This window comes from Ciconia boyciana, chromosome 8, assembly GCF_034638445.1.
Source record: "Ciconia boyciana chromosome 8, ASM3463844v1, whole genome shotgun sequence".
In the NCBI taxonomy this organism is placed as follows: Eukaryota; Metazoa; Chordata; class Aves; order Ciconiiformes; family Ciconiidae; genus Ciconia; species Ciconia boyciana.
In genome coordinates this window covers 35,255,335-35,277,807 of record NC_132941.1, presented here as the reverse complement: position 1 = coordinate 35,277,807, position 22,473 = coordinate 35,255,335, and the positions used below count along the sequence as shown (strand labels likewise).

At 38.7% G+C, this 22,473-nt stretch overlaps 1 protein-coding gene across 8 annotated transcripts in view; it reads left to right on the top strand.

Moving 5' to 3' along the window:
* GRID1 (glutamate ionotropic receptor delta type subunit 1) overlaps positions 1-22,473 on the top strand; it is a 558,755-nt gene that overhangs the window by 190,069 nt on the left and 346,213 nt on the right. The window contains exon 1 of one of the 8 annotated variants that reach the window (XM_072870424.1): positions 761-817. The exons of the other annotated variants lie outside the window; for them this stretch is intronic. Within the exon in view, the coding sequence (XP_072726525.1) occupies positions 793-817 (25 nt within the window). The 5' untranslated portion in view covers positions 761-792. Of the gene's footprint in view, positions 1-760; positions 818-22,473 lie in introns of those variants that run through there. 8 annotated transcript variants of the gene reach the window in all.

The window sequence follows — 22,473 nt, the reverse complement described above, 5'->3', positions numbered from 1 at the left end:
CCCTCATATGTACTCTGTATCTCCATTGAAGAAGCATTACTGCCATAAGTGAGACTGATGGAATCAGAGCTTTGAGCTGGCAAAGGACAGCTGGGCATCCCAAAGATTGGTGTATGTGGTTATAGGATATATGCTTGCTGCTTTATTGTGCCATTTAGGTGACAGTAGTTCAGTGTGAATTAATACTAAACAGACAGCACTATGTATTAATTATCGTATTAAAAAAAAATGGTGTTTGTGTGTCTTCTGGGTTGGCTGCTACCAAGGTGTTCTTGTTTACATTGCTACTACCTTCACTAACAAACTTTTCATAATAATTGCAAATAACTTATGAAGCTTTTTCTTTAAATCTTTTATCAAATCTGTATTCTGGCTAGCAACTCATTCACATCTGCAAGAGACACTGAATTCTATTGATAGTACCTAAAAAGGTCAAAACTGTATACCAGCTTGCTCCAGAGACTTGCTGCATGACTTGAGGTCCAGAGCAATCTAATTAAAATACCATGAGACAGACAAGCTCTGAAAATCTTTTAGGCTTCTCTCCTTAACTGGAAGTCCACATGGCTATTTTGTTGTTATCAGAGCTTAGAGATTGAGTTTGGTCATTTTCTCTGTGGTCTGTTATGCTTCAGTCTGTGTGAAGGAAGCCAGAAGGCTTCAGTGAGTCATGAAGCAACTTATGTTACCTGATAGCTTTTTCTGATTCTAGCTCAAGGGTCTTTTATTGCCCAAACTGTAGACTCCTCTGTGTAAAGGAACACCACTGAAGTACATGGAGAGAGCACCTGCATGCCTGAGAGTGTTTGGGGAACTGGTAGGAAGCCATTACCTGGCCTCTTGGTCATTTGAAGTAGGAGACTTAATTCTGATGGATCTCTGACTCAAATATGGTTGATATGGTCATGAGTGAATAGAATCTCCAAAGGGAGCCTAAAATGCTATTTGCCTTGAGGCTTTTCTCAGAAATGCCCAGTTTGCTATAGTCAGGATGTAGTATAAAAGTTGAATTCTGCAATGAAGTGATAAAATTAAGAGTTAGTTTTCACATAAAATAAATGCCCATTGAGAAGCATTTTATTTTGGTTTCAGTCATGGAGAAAGTTGTGCCCACAAATTTCAAGCATACCTTGTTGTTCAAATCAGCAGCCAGGAAATACAGGGTGTGGGTGGGAAGTTGTGGATTAAAACTTCTTGCTACGGAATATTTGTAAATATCATGCTTAGTCCTCTAAATGAGGAGGATTAAGACACAAGCACCAGAAACAACAACAAAAAAAATCAGTGTTTGTATGTGCAAGGCTCTGTTAGCTTAGGGTGGGTATCATGCTATCATGATAAGGTTGAATTTGGCCAAGGTGAAGGACACTCATCTTAAATGTGTAGTGACTGTAATGTTATGGGTGGATTAAAGTACCCTGAAGTCTGGATAGTACCTTGAAGTTTTTCAAAACTGTACAGTACCTTTCTGACTGCAAAACAGCGGTAGGAGAGAAATGTAGTTTTGGTAAAAATCCATCGTGGGAATGTTTGTATTTTTATGAAAAAATGTTTTCATTTTTGTTCTGATAATAGCTAATTCTTTTGATTAATGTTACACTGTTTTGTTTATTTTTATTACAATATGTGGTTTTCTGAAACTAATTTAGCTAATATTTCATGTTTGAGATTTTGATTTACTATTTTACACTACCATTGTATAATGCTGTGAAATGAGTATGACTTAGCAGCCTCAGAGTTTTAGCCTTTTGTTCTGATATAGAAAAAAAAAATGATCTGAAATGTCAGGATTTCCTATAGAATTAAAAATGTATTTTTAGTCTCATTATTTCCAAGTTGCTTGTAACTGCCAAACAGGGGAGGATCTTTTAACATAAGGTGGAGGAGGACTGGAATTCCATTGGAACACTATTTGTCTTGAATCTCTCAAAGGTTTGACTCGAACTCTTATTGAAGTCTTGGGTGATTGCTAATTGTTTGAGCTGTGTTTCTCTGAGAAAGAAGCAAAATTTCAGATTCCTCCATGTGAAGGTGGAACAGAATCACCTTTTTGACGAGAGGAAAAAAGTGAGGATCTGGCCAACTGGAATGAGTTAGGGAGCAAATATTGAAGGAGATAGTGGGTGAAAAAAAGGTGACCAAAAACCCAGGTTGCAGAGGTGAAGACAGGAGAGGATGATGGAGAAGAGGAGTGGGGTGGGATGGGAAGATGAGTGGGAAAGTTTTTGGTGGGAATGATTGCCCAGTGTGCAGTGGAAGGATCTGATGCTTGGTTTTTAGCTGCCTTACCAGGTATGCTGGTACTAGTCTCCCATGTGTGTGCCCGGTCCTGAGCAAGGCTTAGATGTGGATAAATCTCTTCGTTAGCTGTACACACAGCCCTCTGCAAAGGGAAATGCTTCCAAGTAGCTGAGCAATGCCTTCCACTGTGCTGGGGGAAAGCGGAGGTGGTGAGTGTGTCACTTAGAGTTGTTGGGAGGGTGTTGGAGGCACGAGGGGCTGTGCCAGGTGCAGGCAGCTGCCCATGTCATGAACATGGTGCTGTTGGGCTGTGCCTGGAAAGGCCCATGGGATGGCGACTGAAGAGGTCTGCTATGGGAAATTAGGTGTGATAATTCAGACATCTGAACAAGGTCTGTAATATTAGTCAGTATGAAAGCAAACATTAAGAGACAACTGATTGTGTCATTTCTGCTTCTGGAACAGAATACATGCCAGCTTCTTAATTTCTTACTGTTTATTGTGTCATTAATTTTTGTCTTAAGGCTGTGCAGTATTTTATTACCTGCTTTTGCCAATACTTGTTATAAACACCTACTGAAGCTTCATATTAAAGTAGTCTCACTGTTGGCATTCCAGACTAGACTTCTCAATTCAGATTTGCCACAAAATGCAGTTTGTGAGATAATTATATTAGAGAGAACTGCACTCTGCAAAATATTTTAGAAGCTGGAATATAATTAATTATAAAGTGACCTCTTAAAGAGAGTAGATTTATTTCTTTAGCATGAATTAATTTCCTAATAGACATTTTGGATTGCCATCAAAACAGAATTGAATCTGTCAGTGTCTGTCACTATTACCACATCTAGCAGTACTTACCAACTTTGATGTGATGGGAACTCTTCTGTGGGAGAAAGGGCTGCTTGGAGGCCAGAGCTTTCCAACCTTTAACTTCCTTTCCAAGTGCCACAGTAGTGCTGATAACTAGTGATGTGTCTGCTATAATTTACTAGAAACTGTAATGAGATCAACAGCTCCATTCACAGAAGTGGCCATGTGCCAGTGAAGAGGTGTCAGCTGGTTCAGTCTAACTTGTACCAAACTCTGATTAAGACTGAGATGATGGAGGCTTGTACTTTGCTACTGCGCTGCTGGGGGCCATAGCATCAATCAGCATCCTGTTGTCTGTCTTTTTAATTACCTGTGCTGTATCTCTGCAGGAAATGCAAGTCCTTCAATGGATAAGCCTTGTTTTTCCTTTGTTTATGTTTTAAAAATACAGCTTTTGTCTATAAGCTAGCTAGACAACCGTTTGTTTTGGGTATGCTCTCAATTTCTCACTGTAGCTGGTGATAGCTCTGACTGAAGCTATATTCAGCTTGTCCTGTGTTGAGTACTGAACCTTTCAGAACTGCTTGGCAATAGGCAGCTGATGTGGATTGCCCTGTGCAGAGGCTGATGCTGGTTATACTGATCAGTTAGAAAGTCTGATGCAAGGCTAAACAGATCTCTTTCCAATTCATGGGTCTGAGTGATGACTGCAGCCACAAGGTAAGCAAATTGTGGGGAGGGAAGAGAGGAAATACCTCACTGGAATAGAACCTCTTTGGAAATGTATAAAACAACTGAAGGAGATTTAGAAGGCACTTTATTTTTCACCTGAAGCAACAGTTGGCTTGCGCAGCAAGATGGTAGAAGAATGGCTTTAATGAGAGAGTAGGAACAGGCTTTGAAACTCTCCATGTTTTTAGTAGTTTTAGGTTAACTGAGGCAAAGAAAGCTAAAGAGCAAAACCTATTACAAAAATCTGGAAAGTAGGACATAAGAATTAAAGGCAAAAACTGGTCTAAAAATTTGAGTTCTGAGATTCTTTAACAGTGCATCCTCAAGAAGAAACTGGGTTGTGGTTTAAATGTGCAGCATTATAGTACTGGGTTTGTGGAAAATCTAGAATTAATGTTTGCTGATGTGTTAAAATTTAGCCAACCAGAAGCAGCTGTCCAGTCCAGAATGAAGGATGGGCAGTGCGCTGATCCCAGGCATAGAATAGAAAATTGTAAACACTTAAAGAAAACTTGAAGCAGAAAGGCATTTAGAGCTGAAAGTCAGGTCAAGTGTCAGCCTGGCATTTGGAGAAAGAGGAAAAACTGCAGTGTGTAACATGAATTTGCAAGGACCAATAAATGTCCAGATGACAAGGTGGTGATCTTAAAAGTACTCCTTTTAGAAGCAAAGGATGAAAGGATACAATAGAAAAAGAGTGGGACATTTATGAAGTCAATGGGACTTCTACTGACTTTAGGGTAAACGTATCAGTGCAGTACCAGGAAAAACAGTATTATCTAAAGAAAAAAAGCATATGGGTGAAAATGAGGCTTCACAGCAGCCATTTCATCCTTCCTGTAGAAGTAAAGACAGTGTCTATGTAAGAAATAGTAATTTTGTTGTTGTTGTTCTACTGGGGGAGGAATATCCTTTACTGGAAGAGGAAAGAGAATCCACTCATTAGGCCACTCTTATATTTGGCTTGAACTCAATCCCCATTGTCCTTAATTTAACAGGATAACAGAAAACAAGTATGATAGGAAATAAGAAGATGCATCCTAAGATGAGTGCATTTAGAACTGATCATAGAGCTCCAGTAATTAAACATCAGCGCTCACCCTCTGCTGACTTGTTCAGTGGGAGAAATGAATACAAGAACACTTCCCACAAGGTGGAAACTAATGACAGAGACGCTGCAAATTACATCTAGAGAGACAGAAAAGAAAGGCAGAAAAACAAGTCAGTGTTATTTAGGGTCCCAAGTGCTGCTACTACTTAGATAAATGGTTTGCATTTTTTCCCAGATTAGAAACAAGGGTTGGAAACTGCCAAATTATCACAAGGCATAACTCCGTGGCCATGTGTCATTTCAGTGTTGGGCAGCAATGTGAGGTTAACCCATGTGGAACATTGCTTAAAACAAAATTAAACAACAACAAAAAACCCCTAACTGAAACAGTTCCCAAACCTTGCATTTGTCTCGGTCCACCTTATGCTAGAGTCCTCTCATTTCTTTCGTCATCTGCAGGTAATTATTTCTTGTGATATTTTTGGCTGCGCTTGCAATGATAATGGTGGCATTGCACATCAGGCACATGAGCATGTGTTTGTGGGAGAATATGCACTGAAGGAACACAAACCCATCCACTGAGCCCTAGCACAGTGATGCCCTCATTCTCTTTTTGTGGTTTGGTCGGGATGTGCCTTCTGCTTTTTACCATCTATCAGCATTGTATGTATTTTGTTTCCTCTTTCTCTCCATGTTTATATCACTACTTCAATTCCCATGCACAGAATTAGATGTTGTTGCATGGTTTATCTATGCTTGGGGAATTTGTTTGTATCGGCACAGTAAACTTTTAAGTTATTCCTGCGGATAATGGCTTTCTGTTAGCTCCATCACCCCGGATGCCATATACATAATACAAACATTGTACTGTAAAGTGGTATTACAGAGTGGAACAGGTAAGATAATCAGAAGTGTTAAATTCAGAAGTGATGCTTTGGTATAACCCCTGATGATGAAATCAGAGCTGAGCTGACAAAAGAAAATATCCGAGTGACATTGTTTGCAACACGATGAATAGATACAGACCCCTAAGAAGGGACGGGGGAACAGTGGTGATGGCTTGGTAGCTACGGTGCCCTATTAATCTGAGGAGCTGCTATCGATCAGAGGGGAGAACTCTCTCGCAGTCTTTCTTCCAAGACTTTGGTACCAATGAAACTGGGGGTTGTGGTTGTGTGGATCACTTTTTTTCTCCTTTAGAAGGTCAGTAATTTCAGTGCCATCTATGGCATTTGGAATAGGATTTACTCCCTAGAATTTACTCCTTTGAAGTCTAGGTTAGTGTGGTGAGTGATAGTGTTGTAATAATCTGTAACATGTTGAGTAACTGACTATAAGTGAAATCTCATTAGAATTCAAATATCTGGTACTAAAATGGCTCGATGTTGTAGCAGTAGGGACTGGGAAGCAGTTCCCAGGAACAAGGGCTGGATAGCTAAGGACTTTCAGGGACATTGGCAGATAATACAACAGTATTTATGGAGCACTGAACCAGATTATACCTGACATTGTGGCATAGCTAACTTTCACCTTCTGTATACATAAAATAAATGTCTAAACAAAGAGTATCTGTATTTACTGACTAGTCTGATTTTGGCAGGATGCTTTATTTCTATGCTGATCATGTTTGCTACATCTTGTCTGGTTTGTCTGAGCAAGAGACATAAAATAAAACCTTAAACATTTTTCTGTAGTTCATTTTCTAGTGATTTGAGGATTAAAGGAGGTATCTCAAAAAAGGAGAATTAAAAAAATACATTTTTTTCTTAGTAGAGAGCTAAAGCCTTTTAAAATAATAATTGTTTTGAGTTTACATTTAATAGGGATTCTCATAATGATTTAAACTATATTCATTATAAGTCCCTTAATTGTAATATTACTAATCCTGGTGAATACAGCCAGCGCATCATTTGTAAATGTTTTTTTCCATGACTGGCAGTACGTTTACAAAGATTTTTCTGCTCCTAGATTTGCCTCTCTACTCAACCCTGATACCAATGCCAAGTATACGAAATAAGTTTTGTTGTTTTTTCTTAATCTTTTGTACTTTGACAACTTAACGGTATGGTGTCGTGGATGGAGTGAGAGTGCACTTCACTCGTAAGAGAGAACTAAAAATATAGTTTATTGATACAGAATAGGGAGTTAACAAAGTTCAATGCGACAGTGTTTTAACAAGATTCGATGGCGAGGCACACTTGATTATTTACTGCATAGAGGACAGGGTCAGACAAAACTGTCAGGGAGACCCTCCCGTTGAGTCATGAGGTTCAGAAAAAGTTCCCCTTGCTTTCTAAACTCCTTCCCAGAGAGGAGTCTAGGTGCGGCTAGATCCAGTCCTAGTCCCAGACTTGGTCAACGGTTTATATCTAAAGGATTATATGTGCGCAGTCAATCCTTTATATCACTTAGCTAAGATTTCAAAGTTTAGCATGCTGTTAGTCACTTACCGAGGATCTGTTGCGGCAAGGAATCTCTCAACCTCGAGGAGTAACCTTGAGAGGCGTCCCTGCTCAAGGGGAGATCCTGGCGTGCAGCCCGCTGCCGTGCAGGAGAGCTCAAAGGGCCCTGGGCTGTCCACTATTTAAGGAGTAAGATGATTGACTTATGGTCATATTTGCATATCAGCAAGAGGTTTAGATCCTTGCTTCAAAGCAGCCAATGGCTACTTTGTTGCCATTTGTCCTCAAGGTCCAGGATAACTGGATGCAGCTATCAGGATGACTCCCACTGATGGTTACTGCTTGTGCAGGGAGCTGGGGAGCTGGGGGGGGGGGGGGGAGCACACCGCCACATATGGTCAGTGGGTGTTTTAAAAGCAGAAGAAATGGAAGTATATCCTTGAGACAGATCAGAGTGTTTCTCGTTTGAAAAGTGGTTTTGGATGTTTATTTTGGAGTAGTCAATTAAAGCCCCTTTCGAATGCCAGGAACAAGCTACCTTGCACTGCACCCTGGTGTGTGAGCAGCACAGAGAGTAACGTGTACTGTGGCACTGTCAAAGAAAATCACTAGCAGTGATCTCAAATTTAGCCTGTCACTGTGAGGACTAAGGAAGCCTGGCATCATGATTTGGAGCCTGTCACCTGTGCTCAAGTGGAATAGTATCTGATTGCATGAACGCTTGTGCTGAGTGGAATGTGCTGTCTAGGAAGCCATAATCAGAGCGAGGAAGAGCGGCAGCACTTGCCGCACGAGAGCATTACTGCACTGGGCTCTGTCCCAGCCACTCAGCCAAGTGTGCCGCAAAGAGTGGCTTGCCTCTTTCTGTGTCAGTGGTGTAGCGGCTCTTCAGAGACGGCAAATGACTCCCACCTAGCAGCGTGGCAGGAGAAATTGTCACCGAATGATCCACAGCAGTAAAAGCAAAACAAAATGCTATAGTAGGTTATTATCTTGGTCTGGTTGTGTTGTGGTTGAGCAAGGCTCACTGTCTATGGTTTAGGAGGAATCTATATTAAATTAAAGGCCAATGAACATGTTAGTGTTGTTTTCTTTTTTTTTAATGTTTTTTGTAATGCTAATTCTGCTGCAGGGAGCAACTGACACATCACAATGTACTTGACATGTCTTAGCACGAACTTGCGATTTTCACAAGGGAGATGTGTCCCACTGGTGGGTCTGAGGTGATTCTCTCACTAAGGACACATGAATTATAGAGGTCACAAGGAAAACAGCTAGAGCAGAGTGGGATAGAGAACCCAGAGTGCTCTAGAGAAACAGAGGGAACTGTATTCTCATGGATCATTTTGCTTTTTTATTTTTTATTAAAAAGCATAGCATGAAAAGCTAGTAATCTGTACCCAGTAATGTACCCATCCACCCCACCTGGGGATCTGCCTCGCAGTTAATGGGACTTGAAGCTCAATTTGGTTTGCTCATGTAGAAAGTTAGTTGCTTTCAGGAAGCAATTAGCTTTGGCTTGTATTCTTTGTGCAACCACTCTTTATTCTTTTAAAATAAGATGGTCTATACTGGTGTAATTGAGAAGGGGAGTGGAGGATGTATTGATGAAAGTCCTGCACAGCAGCAGCCAGTCTGTGCCTTTGTCCAGTGGTTGTAGCCTGTTGCTTTCACAGTGCAAAATACATGCTGAAAAGTAAACATTTATATCTCTATATTTGAATCAAAGAAGCAGCCTCCAGGTGCAAGCTGAGTGACGGTGATTCTCTAGCCATCATAACATGCATTTCAGAGCCAAGAATGAGAGATGCCAGCAGATGAGAACAGCCATCCATAATTTGTGTCTTGCTTCCACTGTTTTCACAGCTTGACCTCAGAAGCAGCCATGATGTCTGGCTTTGGGAGGAAAAAAAATGTAGCTGGTGTGTGTTTGTTCATTAAAGGACACATTTGTTGTCTAGAATTAATTGAAGTTGATTGCATACAGCTCTGTGATTTGGATTTTGGAGCTATATAGAATTGTACAAATTGTATCAAAGGCAGCTTAATCACCCTAGATTTATTTGTGTGTATGCTGAATCACAATGAGAGGTCAGTCATCTTATGTGGGAGATGAGATTTAAATGAGTTCAGCCTGTGCTCACACAGTAAAGTTTGTTCCACCTCTGGGACCACAAAACTGTTTCTTCTCAGGTTTGCATGTACAGTGGTTCTGCATTTTGCAAGTACAGTGTGATGAATATGTTTTAGTTAGAAAATGTGAAAGTTAAAAGTATGGCGTGAAAGGCATATCAAACTTTATTACCTTTCTGATAGAATTACAAATCTGGTGAACGAAGGGAATGCAGTAAATATAATATATTTGGACTTTAGTAAAGCATTTGATACTCTGTTTCATGAAATCTTACTTGAAAAATTGATTCAAATTGACTGCGATGGAGATGCTGCCGTATGATCTAAGAGTTGGCAGGGCAACTGTAAACAAAGAATAATGCTAAATGGATGAGGCTGGAGCTTTGGGAAAAGCCTAACCAGGGAATATTATTATATGTGTTCTAATGTTTAATATCTTTGTTAATAGCACAGAAGATGAAGAATATAAACTAAATTTTGTGGAGGTACTGAACTGTGGTAGCTCCAACACAGATGAAAATAGTTAAATAATGCAAAAGAACATTGAGAGTTGTTAGAAATGTGGACAAAAAATAGGAAGAGAAGGTGGATGTTGAAAAGCATAATCTGAATCATGGCTGAAGGGAAGAATAATGCATAACAGAAAATTCAGAACAAGCTCACAGTAAAACTTAGGAAATAGATTTTTCCTCTTCTAATTAACTCTAATTGAAAACTGAAAAAGCTTTTCTTTGGACCTTCTGTGTGTTAGGCACAAAGACAGTCAATTTTCTTAAAAAAAAAACCAAACCCAAACCCCCACCAAAAACCTAAAAACACACACACAACCCCCCTGCTTCAAAACCCCAAATAAAAGACCAAACCAAAACAATCTTCTCCTCCTGACCCAACCAGTGCTTGAACTGAAATGTACTCATTGCACATACTGAATTGCTAAATGCAAAAATTGATGGCTACCTGGAAGCTTAAGTATACATTCCCCTTGTCGCTGGTTCTGAAAGTAAGCCTCTTATTTAGGAGGTGAATCCTTGCTGTGTGTTTTGGCTTTTGTTGCATTCATGGCCGTTTCATTGCATGTCACATGCTATTCAGGTAGTGAAATGCTTAAAAAACCGAAAAACCACTGATCCCAAAACAAACCCCCAAACCCCACAAAAAAAAAACCCTTTAAAAAAAGCTTTAACAAAAGTAAGTAATTACCTCCTTAATGGTACTGCTGGTGCTACCTTGTGGTACTACTGATAAAATATATATATATATCCAAATCTACAACAATTTTATTTTCTTCAAGAAATATCAGAAGCATCTTGATATTTTTCTTGAGAAAATAGAAAAGGAGTCTCTTCAAAAACACCTTTTTCTATTTTTTCTTCTGTTATTAATGAGGTCAGTAGTTGCTGATAGTTGTGTATGAGAGAGGCTGCACTTGAATGTTACGCATTTCAGTACTACAATTGTTAGGAGTGCAGATCTTTTCCAGGAAAATGCTCCCATTCTCAATTGTACTCCCATGCGTGAGGAAAGTGATAGTCAGCACCGCTGAAATACACTGCGTAGGAGAGGTGTAGTTATACTCTCCAAAGAGTTTGCCCAAGAGCTCTTACAAGATTTACCACTTAGACTACTGTTTGGAAGAGCCCTATACATGAAAGTGTGACTTCAAAGGCTAAAATGCTATTTGTAAAACTTATTTTTTTAAATCCCCTAAAATGGACTGTCACTATGAAGACTGTCAGTGAAAAAAGAAACATGGAAACTGTTATTAAACCCAAACAAAAAAACCCCTCACCAACAAAAAAACCCCCTCAACGCACCCAAAGGGAGGGAGGAATGGATTCAGCTTTCTAATCTCATTGTTAATATGTGTTTTGATGGTTCCTATTTAATAGAGAGCTTTCTTTTCAATACAAGGACTCTGTGGTGGCCCATGCCTAAACCACTACCTGGCTCTGGCATCGGCCAGTGGTGAAATGTCTCATCTCCAAAAGAGTTTTGGGAAGGCCTGCTTGTTGTCTGAGAGAATTGTATTGTGGAGCTGAAATGGCAGTGGATGCCACAGAAAATCCCCAGGGCTCTGTTTGGGATCCCGGAGTGCTGCTCCCAAGGGCAGATGAGCAAGTTTGCCAGCCTGGCCCCAGGGCACCAAGGAGCACAAACTATGCAGAGAAATTTCAGCCAGGACAGACATAGTAGACTGCTGTATAGCTAGGTATGAGGAATACAAGTGCAAGGACTACTGTTCGCTTGGAATTTTTTTTTTATATTATGGTTGAACAACACTGATAAATATACAGTCAGTAGGAAACAGAAGTAATAAAATAACAAAACAACAGGAAAAAAGCCACCTATGCCTTCTTTAACATACAACTAAATTTTTAAGTTTTCCGTCTCCATAAATGCATCTTGGGATTAACACTTTTTCTACAAGAGATATTTGACAAAGTGGATATGAATAAAATGCAGTACATAAAGTCTTCCTCTGGCAGTTGTACACTTAATCAAATCAAAGAAAATGGCAAGGTCACTGTGTATTAATTCTCTTTGTATTTTATGAAGTTGACCTTTTCCTGTGTTGTATCCTAATTAGTATATGCAGACCTGCTGAGTTGTGACCATAGATTCTAGGAACATGCAACCTTACCTCTGAGGTTTTGGAGGTCTTTGATCATCCTGCAGATTAGAATTTCTATTCACATCCATTCTGAACTATGGACAAAGTGAGTTTGGCATTTCTCTTGCTTACATAGTTTCCCTCTGATGGATGCTGGTGTTAACGAAAGATGAAGCTAATCAGTACTCAAAGTCTCGATATACATAAATCCAGATGTAGAGGGGGAAAATAGTGACATGTTTTCAGTAATTCAGATGCCTACCTGTACATAACACCCTGCTCAGGATTTTTATCTTGGGAGGGTACCGACCAACTGCAGCTTCATTGGACTGGGATAATTTTTAATGTATCAGTAAAGAAGAGTAGGAATCATTAAGAAATGAAATTATATGATAACAGATTGGTTAAAAATGTGAGTTTTCTATATAGTCTTACGTTCTCTGCTCACCTAAATGGAGTGGCATCTTTGATATCAGAGAGTTACTTGTGTGCCTAATAACAAGTTCTCCATAGCTTGGTATGGATGACCTCAACAAGATTAAAAGAATAACTAGGATTTGATAAAAGAAATTTATAAGCTTAACCTTTACTAAGAATTAGTTAACTTTTATCTATCTATTTCTTATTATTGACTATTAGCATTCTACATTACACGTGAAATTTCAACATCTGTGGAGAAGTTATTTTCAGGTAAATTATGTGGGAAATTTCTGCAAATATACTAACTAAAGATTTGGAACTTGGGCTGATATTTAGCTATACCTTACTGGTGTTGCGAAAAGCATTCCTGTTCTGCGATCATATTAAGTGACATGAGCTCATGGTTCTAGGAATATAGGATGTGTAGCGTACTTGCATAACATAGGAATGTATTTCTGAGGAGTTGTGATTTAGTAAACAGTATGGGTCGTTACCTTCTGTGACTTCTAAATTATAAGCTCTTAGAGATTTGTAGCAGCTATGAGAGCAGAATATTGAGTAACAGTAGTAGTACCACTGTGTTACTGTAAACAGTCTTAAAATACAGTGTGGCTCAGTTGTGTGGGCTTTATGAAGGATATGGGCAAGTCACTATGTTCAGTAAAGAACTACAAGGCTGATTTGACATCTGTTTCTCTTGTTCTAAGAAATTAAAAAAGGTTCACTTAGTTCAGAAAAGAAGAGTTTGACAATCTTTCTGTAATGACTTTGAGACAATACTTCTGGTAGTAAGGAGCTCCATGCTCTTGTAGAAAAAGCCTTTACAAAATGGAGAACCTGAAGGTAGGAAAAATTGAGGCTAGAACAAAAGAAACTTTCTTAAATAGTAAGAGTGATAAAATGTTGGATCAGCGAAGCTGAGCATGTGGTGAATCCTAGAACCTCTAGACTTGATGTGAGAGTCATTTGATAACATTTCATGGCAATGTGATGCAACAGCTCAAACTAGACGTCTATAATGATAACCTTCTGACCTTAAAACATATGAATCTTTGTAGTTATTGTAGTCTTTTCTAGCTAGTGAAAGGAAGATATCAAGTTTTTAAAGGGGGAAATATTATTATTATTGTTTTTATGTTGTTATTGTCTCTATTAGATTTTACCAAGTGATCAGTGACAGCTGCATGTTGACATGGTGGTAAATTTAATGTAGCTTATTTTGGTATATATAAATATTACTGAGTTCAAGACTCCTATTGTGGAACCTGGAAGGGAATATCATGATCTCCTTGTTATAATATCATCAAAGTCTTGCTAGCCATCTCCTCTGACCACCTGCATATAACAGCCAGAGATTCGTGCCCCCCTGCCCCCAAGTGTAATTTTTAAAATTTTTGGTGAGGTATTTGATATTTTAAAGACTGAGAACAATGGCATGTGCCCTTTCTAGAGATCTGCTTGAATTTTTGACTGTTATCACAGCCAAAAGTTGCATCTTTGTGCCCACCTCTGTTCCAACCAACACAGAAATGTGCCGTCACTGTGGAGACCGCAGGAACCGGGGATGTGATTATGCCGCCTCTGCACTGATAAACAGCCCTGTCTAGCCCTTGGGTTGTATGTGGTGGCCCAGGGTAACGGTCTCTGCCTAGAGTGTTCCTCTGGGGACGTCTACAGGCTGCAGTGAGCTGGGAGTTTCTCCAGAGGCTTTTAGTTCACCTGCCCTTAATACTGTCACTTCCAGACTTTGAGTGGAAAAATCTCATTTAAAAAATGTGCAGATGACCTCCTGCCTGAATATCAGCTGCTTTTTATGATGGGCTCTAATTGCACTCCTAAAGCTACAAGTTTCTGAAAGAGGTTCAGTTCTGGAAATGTTGCTCTAAATTTTTATTTGCACCAGTATGCATTTATGGATTTTGCTGCTTTTGCTTTGATAACTAGATGATTTCTGCTCTGCTATAGGCAATGGAGTGCTGCAACTGAAATTACTCAGAATCAAGAAGCAGTGATTCCACAAGGTTTATTACATCCTCATTTTACTTTTTTGGTTTACAATATGCTGGTGGGCCCAGTAGCAAAAGGATAATGACTTTTATGGGGGGGAAAAAAAAGCAACAACCCACCCCCCCACTTTATTATAAATATTTTAAAGCAGTAGTTTTAAATATATAATTTATAAGTGTTATTAAATGTTGCTCATGATGCATACTCATAAAAAGCCCATTTAAAAATATTTAAAATATTATTAATGCAAGACTTAGTCCAAATATTACAAACTTTTGAATATGGAAATGAAAGATTTCCAAGCCAACTTAGTTCAATCTGTTTTTCAAAGTCTTTCTTGTAATTTCATTCTAATGTATTCTTTTTCTATTCTTGTTCTTTGTTAGGCCACTTAACAGTGCATTCATCTTATAATGGCTGCTGTCACTTCCATATCATTTCCCTGAACTAGTAAAAAAACTTGCACCACTAATTTTTAGTCAACCATCTGCAGGCTCTTGGGGGGCCCTGGATGACTGCTCAGCCTTTCAGAAAAGGTGGCAAAATGAGCCAGTGAAGTTGCTGTCCTGCCGTTTGTGAAATTTCCAGTGTCTCATCCCTCCACTGGAAAAATCTTCTTGCAAAGATGGAAAACCACTGACTAGGATTAACAAGATCAAGACTTAAAAATGAATGATTTTATGAATAAGTCTTCTAAATATTGATATGAGACAGATTACTACAAGTGTCCAAAGACACACATGCAGTTAGTTAGCAATGGAACTGTGTCAGTTTTCTTGAATAAGGCACAACACAGCTGTGAATGACTGTGGCTTATTGCACAGTGTCTGGAACCTGTGTGAACCCCTGTGCCCTTTGGGCATCACTTATACAGTCTTCATCCCTCCCTGGATAGGAGCTATGGTTCAGCCTGTCTCTACCTCCTGCTCCTCCAGGTAGTGCTTTTTCATACAGTTGCATCTGTAACCCTGTAGGCAAGTATCACCTGTGGGCAGTAGAGCTATAAAGCCTGACTAACTTTTCAGCCTGTTGTTGATAAGATGTCACTGAAAAATGAAAGTCCTGAAAGACAAAAGCTGTTTTCTTCCTGCTTGCCATCTTTTCATTTTTGAAGTAGCGTTGAAGTAAGTACAGGGATATCATCAGTTTGTGATATGAATCAGGCTGACCCCTGATGTAACACATGAGTTGAACTGAGCACTCTTGAGATGCTATTTCAATAAGGAAAACCAAACATACATACAGATCACATTGCTCAGAGAGAGAATTTGACTTTCCTGAACTTTGAATGTGCATCAACTCAGGCTTCTGAAACAAATGAAGAGGTATTTCAAAAATTGAAGTATTTTAAACTCCTCAAAACAATGGCGATATGTGGTTAAGGTTAAAAGGTTGGCTGGAGATAATAAGTATCTCCCAGGCCTCCAGCTGTGGTTGTTAGAGTATGAATTTTTGTACTGCTTGGAAAGTGTGTAAGATGTACAAAACAGATGTACAGAAGTGTAAGAAGTTAATGTTATGGAAAAAACCCTGAAATTTTATGTCTTTGAATCTAAATTTTTCCATTATCTGTTTACAGCACAAGATATTCTGCTTCTGATAGAATCCACTTTGAGGATTAAATTAACTTCTTGGCATTTTTTGAATTAGATAGTATATAAAGGCCATTTAATAGGAATGCTTCAATTGATGAGCAGAAATTGAAGACAACAAGATTACATATAGCCCATTCTTTAGATCCTGCTAGGATCGTGCATCTTCCTGATGTTAAAAACAGGCTCTGTAGTTGTTTGCTGCTGCAGTGTAATTTTTCACTTATTTGAAACAACATGAAGTGTCCCACTATTCTTTTCTCTCCTTTAAATTAACTGTGGATAATGGAGGATTTATGCTGCAAGTACAGATTATAAAATAAGTTAAGGAAATATTTTTTTCAAGATGGTTAGGGCTAAGATAAGCTTTCTTGGTTTCCTGTGCCTTATAAAATGAGTATTACTTTTGGCAGTGCGTAGTTCTCCTTGAGCACTCGAGTTCGTTAGTTCTTGTTTGTGGTTGTGCCATTCCTTTCCACCGTTTGCCCCAGCACTGCCGAATGCGTTGCTGGAGCAAGAGAAAAGCTAATGTAAAGAGAAATCACTCTCCATTTGTGCAAATAATTTGCAGTGGCAAGTTTGTAAAATTGAATAAAGTAGCAAAACAGGATGATAGATGCTAGGAGATGGAATCACCAACTGGAAAACAAAAAAGTTATTGCAGCAGATGAGCAGGTCAGTACAAAGGAACTGGTGATATAGCAGTGCTCAATTGGGTGCAAATGAAAAAACACCCAGACAATCAGAAAACACAAATAGAAAACCTGGCAGGGAAATAACTTCTGGTGCCTCATAATATGCTGTTTGATTTCACTGAGACAGGTAAAGATGTTCACCATGTTTTCTGAAAAATATGAATTTAAATGTAGCACAAAAGATTTTTTTTTTAAAGGAACACAGTCATATTTATTTGCAGTTACTAGAGTTTGAAAGAATTTAATTGTCCTGCATTTCTACAGAATATACTTTATCTTCCCATGTTCCTAACAAATGCATGCATGCCTGCTCTCTCTGGTGTATCTGTCTAGTGTTTGTTAATAGGCATGTTCATCCCTGTTGTCATGTGCACTACTGTTATCTTCCTGGGTTTAGATGGATGTGTTAAAGATACATGTGAAGATAACAAAAAACAATTTTGCAGCCTGGATGCAGAAGCCTCCAGCCAGAGCCTGCACGTGTGCATGCCCACGTGTTGACATGCAGTGTGCTGGCCAAGAGGTCGGTAGGACAACCTTCACCCAGCTGTTTCTTATAATGCCCTGAAAGGGTCTGAAGCTCAAAATCTCATGTGCTACATGCAGCAACTTCCAGTGATCTTGGGGTACTCTGGATCAGGCTGTAAATTAGTCTTGCAGTCCCTATACCCTGTAGGCTTCGTAATAGCTGACGAAGCAACTTATTTACCTCTTTGAGCTGAGGTGCTGTTTCTATTTGAGCAGTCTGAGAGCAGTGACAGATTCCTGGCTACGCAAACAACCACCTGCAAGACACGTATTGTGTGGTGGGAAAAGCATTTGACAGTGACCTGCCTATTAGCTGGTGAGGACATACCTGTGTTTGACTTCTATTTGGATGCTGACCAAACACCAAATGCGCAAATGTGTCCTCCTGTTTTTAGACTGTCAAAAGCAGGAAGGAGCTCCCTCTGTGCGCTTTTATGAATAATCATCTTTTTTGGGGGAACGGACACAGGGATGGGTAGCTGCATATAGTTCAGTTTTTATTTTGATCTGCTATGCCAGATTGGGTTTGTTTTTTTTTTTTTCTGGGCATTTTGTTTTCTTAGCATTGTGGGGCTGTCAAGAAACATTTCCTGCTGCAATATGCTTTGTGTGTTTTTTCTGCACAGAATATATATGTGTACACAGTAGTAAATTCTAAAACTGTTATTACCACTCAGGAAAGAGATCTTGCATCTATTGTGGGTATTTCTCGGAAAACACTAGTTGAATGCTTGGTGGCAGTAAGAAAAGACAAATAAATCTTAGGGATTCTTAGGAAGGAAATGGAGAACAAACCCTCATTTTTCAAGTGTACTTCTGCGTCTCAAATTCTGTGTGCAGATCTGATGATCCTGTTTCACAAAGGTCACAGTAAAACTGATGAAATCTAGAAAAAGGACAAGAAGAATGGTTAAAGGTGTGGAGCTGCTTGTAAGGGAGGAGAAACACAATAGATCAGGATTGCTGCATGAAAAGGTATGATGGTATTATAATAGCAGTACATAAAATAATGGATGGTACAGAAATATGAATAGGGAATGAGAATTACCTGAATTTTGTAACATAGGAACGAAGGGGTGTCCAACAAAAATAGGAGAATATTTAAAATGAGCAAAAGGAAGTACTTTTCTGTGGAAAGCACAATTAAATGGCAGGGCGCATTACCACAAAGTATTAAGGAAGTCAAATTATAAAGGACTTAAAATTTATTGTTTTTTATCAAGAATAGTTCTTTTGTAGGCTACTAAAAAAGTGGATTGGAAGCCAACTCTAACTCAGGTTAATTCTCTTAAGCTGCTGGAACCACTGTGAGTATACAGATAGGAGGGTCACACAATACATGCTCTGCTTCATAGAGCCTTTCTGTCAGTATCAGCTGTTGAGCGTTGCTTATTTACAAAGGAAAAAAAAAAAGAGGAAGGTAGTATTGAACTAGGTGGCTCCTTGTTCCCTTTCAGTATAGTCATTTCTGTGTTCACTGAGTATAGCTCTTCTGTGGTGCATGGCTTTTAGTCTTTAGTCATCATTAGATCTAAGGAGCAGGTATTATTTTATTTTTTTAATTTTAAAAAAATAATGTAAAAGTGGTGCTGTTTAGACATTGTTTTCTAAACTACTGTCCAATACACACAGTTTTTCTTTTAAATTTTTGCTGTAGAGTTTCAGGCTAGGAGAGCAAAATGTTTCCTATGATGTGAATTGACTTTTTTTGTGCCTCTGCTCAGAAACAGAGTTTTCAAAGCAATGGCAGGATACCTAATGAACAGAAAAGCAACTGTCAACACTGCAAAAAATATTTACTGGATAGTCTCAATTTTCTACCTAGTGATACCAGCAAAGCAGAATTCATGAGGCATATTTATTACGAATGGCACACTAGGTCTGCTTCTTCACTTCTATATTATAGCCAGATGTTTTAAAGATAATATCTAAAATTAGATATTGTTAGACAGATGTTGCTACTGTTTCAAAAAAGGATCTCAGGATAGTGCTTTTTCCTATTTTAATCAAAATTGAATGTAATCAATTGAATTTCAGTATGTGCTTTAGGTTTAAGCAAAATTGTGAAGGTTGAATGGGGGACGAATTTTATCATGCCATCCAAGTGTTATTCTAAACGTTTTTCTGAATCATTGCATAAATTTCTAGAGCCTGTGTTTTCATTCAGGTTCTTCTATAATAAGAAGAAAGTACTTTACACTCAAGTATCTAACATTATCTGAAGTGGTCCAAATTGTTAAGCCATAAAGAAGTGGGTACATTCATTAGCCTTTTTTTTTTTTCTGTTCTCTTTAAATCTGAGACTTATCCATTTTTGTGAAGCCAGGTTTTGAGCTGTGACCAAATATTTCGGTTATAGGCAGCTGAGGGAGGAAGGCAGACAACAAGGGTGAGGAAGGATGGGTTTTTTTGTTTTCCTTTCTTTAAAAAAAACTTTCAGGCCATCATTGACCGGTGTAGGAGATAAAAGGTAAAAAAAGATTTGAAGTGTGGTGACTCCTTCCTAACTCAAACACCATAACTTTCTCAGTGATTTCAGGAGCATTTGAATTTCGGATTTAGTGTTCTCAAGTTTTGAAGTAGGGGTTTCTACTAACTGCAAGAAGCTAAAGCAGTCAGCAATAGTTATTTAGGCATACTCACAAGAAACTAAGTGGTAATAGAAGCTGTTGTTTACTGAAGAATATAATGTCTAATGTATTTTCTAAATTTGTCTTAAACCATAGCTCTGTCCCAAGCAAAGACTGCAAAACCTCTTGTTCCCTTGGCTACTTGCTGTGCACGCATTAAAGGACTACCTGATATTTCTTCTGTGTCAGAAAGGGAATAGCAGGGTTCTTTGGAGTTAGTTTAGTTTCTTTGCCTGTAATTGTTGACAGTGGCCACTGTTTGTCCTGGATGTTCACAGCTGGATCGTGGCTGAGTGCACAGCCCACAAATAACCAGTGAATTACTAAAGGTCACAGAAGAGCATTATGCAAGTCAGTCGACTTTAAAATGTACATGTCCACACACACTCACACATATATATATATATATATATATATATATATATGAAAAAGTATTCTAATATAAAGTCCTGGTTTTATTCCAGTCCAATGTCTCTTATTTCAGCTCTGACTAGTAGGCCTGTCTCGACTGCTGTAAGATAAATTAGGTCTGAATTTCTATTCTGTGTTCTCAGAGGTTCTGAAATGGAGAGGGCATTATGACAGTCCAGCAAAGATAATGCAAACAGAAGAATGTTTTGTCAGGGGTAAGCGAATACTTTTCGGCAACATATAATTGGTAGATCAAACAGAGCAAAATCAGCACTGGAAACTCTGAGGTGCTCCTCTTCAAAGGTAGGAACTCTTGATGCTGCAGCAAGGCTCTATTTCCATTATTTGCTTGTTGTTTTATCTGATGATGTACATGAGCCCAGTGATTTTATTTGGTTATTGAGGCAGTAAAATGAAAACTCTGACTGTGATTCTGCTCTCTGGTTCAGAAAAACAACTTTGATTTTTTTTGTTTTTAATCTCCTCGAAGTTCATTCTTAAAAGTTCAGTTTAAGTAGTTAGTGTTCTTCCGTAATGTATTGGGGTAAAATACTAAGGTATGTGACATGCATATATCTCCACACACTTTACTGAACTACAACAAATATTCTGCATGGAAAATTTGGTACAGTCATGATCCAAGTGAAATATAAGATAAAACTTTCTCTAAAACCAGTAGCAGCACTGCAAAAGGTCATGATGCTATAATAAATCATTCACCATGTTAAAAGGGTTATCTGTACGTCCTGAAATTGCATTTCCATTGAAAGTGTCTTATGAGGGTAAAAGAAATGAGTTATAAATATTCTGATGCTGACAATAAGCAGTACATGGTAATTTCTTGCATCTCAGCCACAAGAAGGAACCCTTATTTCCAGTTTTAAGTGGTAAATCCTATATGTGACATGCATAAAGAGAGATTTGTACTGGAGGGAATAACATCCCCTTTCATCTCAGCTGAATAATGGGGTGAAAACCTTGTTGAAAAATTCTGTACAGAATTTTGTACAGAATTGTGAAATATTTCTAAGGCATTTCTAGCTTATGCCTTCAGCCCATGAATTCCACAGCAAGGGTACAGCCAACTAGATCCAATTCAGTACTGAATCATTCCCTTTTTGTGCTATCATTTTCCCAGGAAATTATGTAGGTTTCTAGGGTGGACTCTGTGCCTCTGTTAAATCTTGAAATCCAACATATTTTGCAAGGTTTGTTGATGGAGGGAACCAATGCAGTATAACTACTGCATTGACTCTACATCAGAAACTTGTGAGACTTAACCAGAACATCAGACCTCCTGCCCTACTTTACATTTGTGAGATATATGATGCTTATGAGCTTGCCTGCACTGCTCAGTGCACTGTAGCACAGAAAAACCCAAGTGACTTCAAAATGACCTAGCTCGCATACCAGAAGCTGATGCAGCTGTAAGCTGCATGGTGTAGACAAAATGTAAAGTCCTTTTACAAGTTTATATTGGTTCTGCTTTTCATGTCTTTCTAGAGTTGGCAAGATTAGGCACTACTAAATCTTTAAAAAAGTAGAAGTAGCTTTGTAATCGGCTCACTATTCTTTTGGTTTTGTTTGTCATCTTTTCAAGGAACCAGTATGAGATGTTTTGCGGCAACACTGCAAATGCAATTTCATTAAAATAGAACTGCTGCAATGCCTTTCAGATCTTACTAGGGAGGTTGTGGCTTTTGCTGAAGCCACAACACAATTTCCCAGGGCAGTACCCAATTAAACACATGGTTATAAAACAATGTGAATGTCACCAAAGGGAGAAACATTGGCTCTAAGGCATAGATATTTTTTCAGAATATTCAGACAATGTTGTTATAGGTCAATGGGTTACCATATGGAAAAATCATGCTCTGGCAAATGCTCTCAGAAGTAGTCTGCAGCGAATCTAAGCAGTTTGGGAGAAAGGGAGAATGGATGTGAGAAGCCATCATAATTAGGGAGCTGTCTATGAAAGTGTGTGAGATATGAATGATCAGCACAGCAAAAACCTAATGCTGAGATCCCCACAAGTTCTATACTATAAACAGTGTTTAATATTCTCATCTCTAATCTGGAATTGGGAAGAACAATTACATATGGGTAACACATGTTCAGACTAGAGGAGACAGTAACTTTAGTGACTCCTAACAAGGATAGGTGAATGGCTGGCATAATGGCAGGTGAAACACAGTACTGAGACTTGT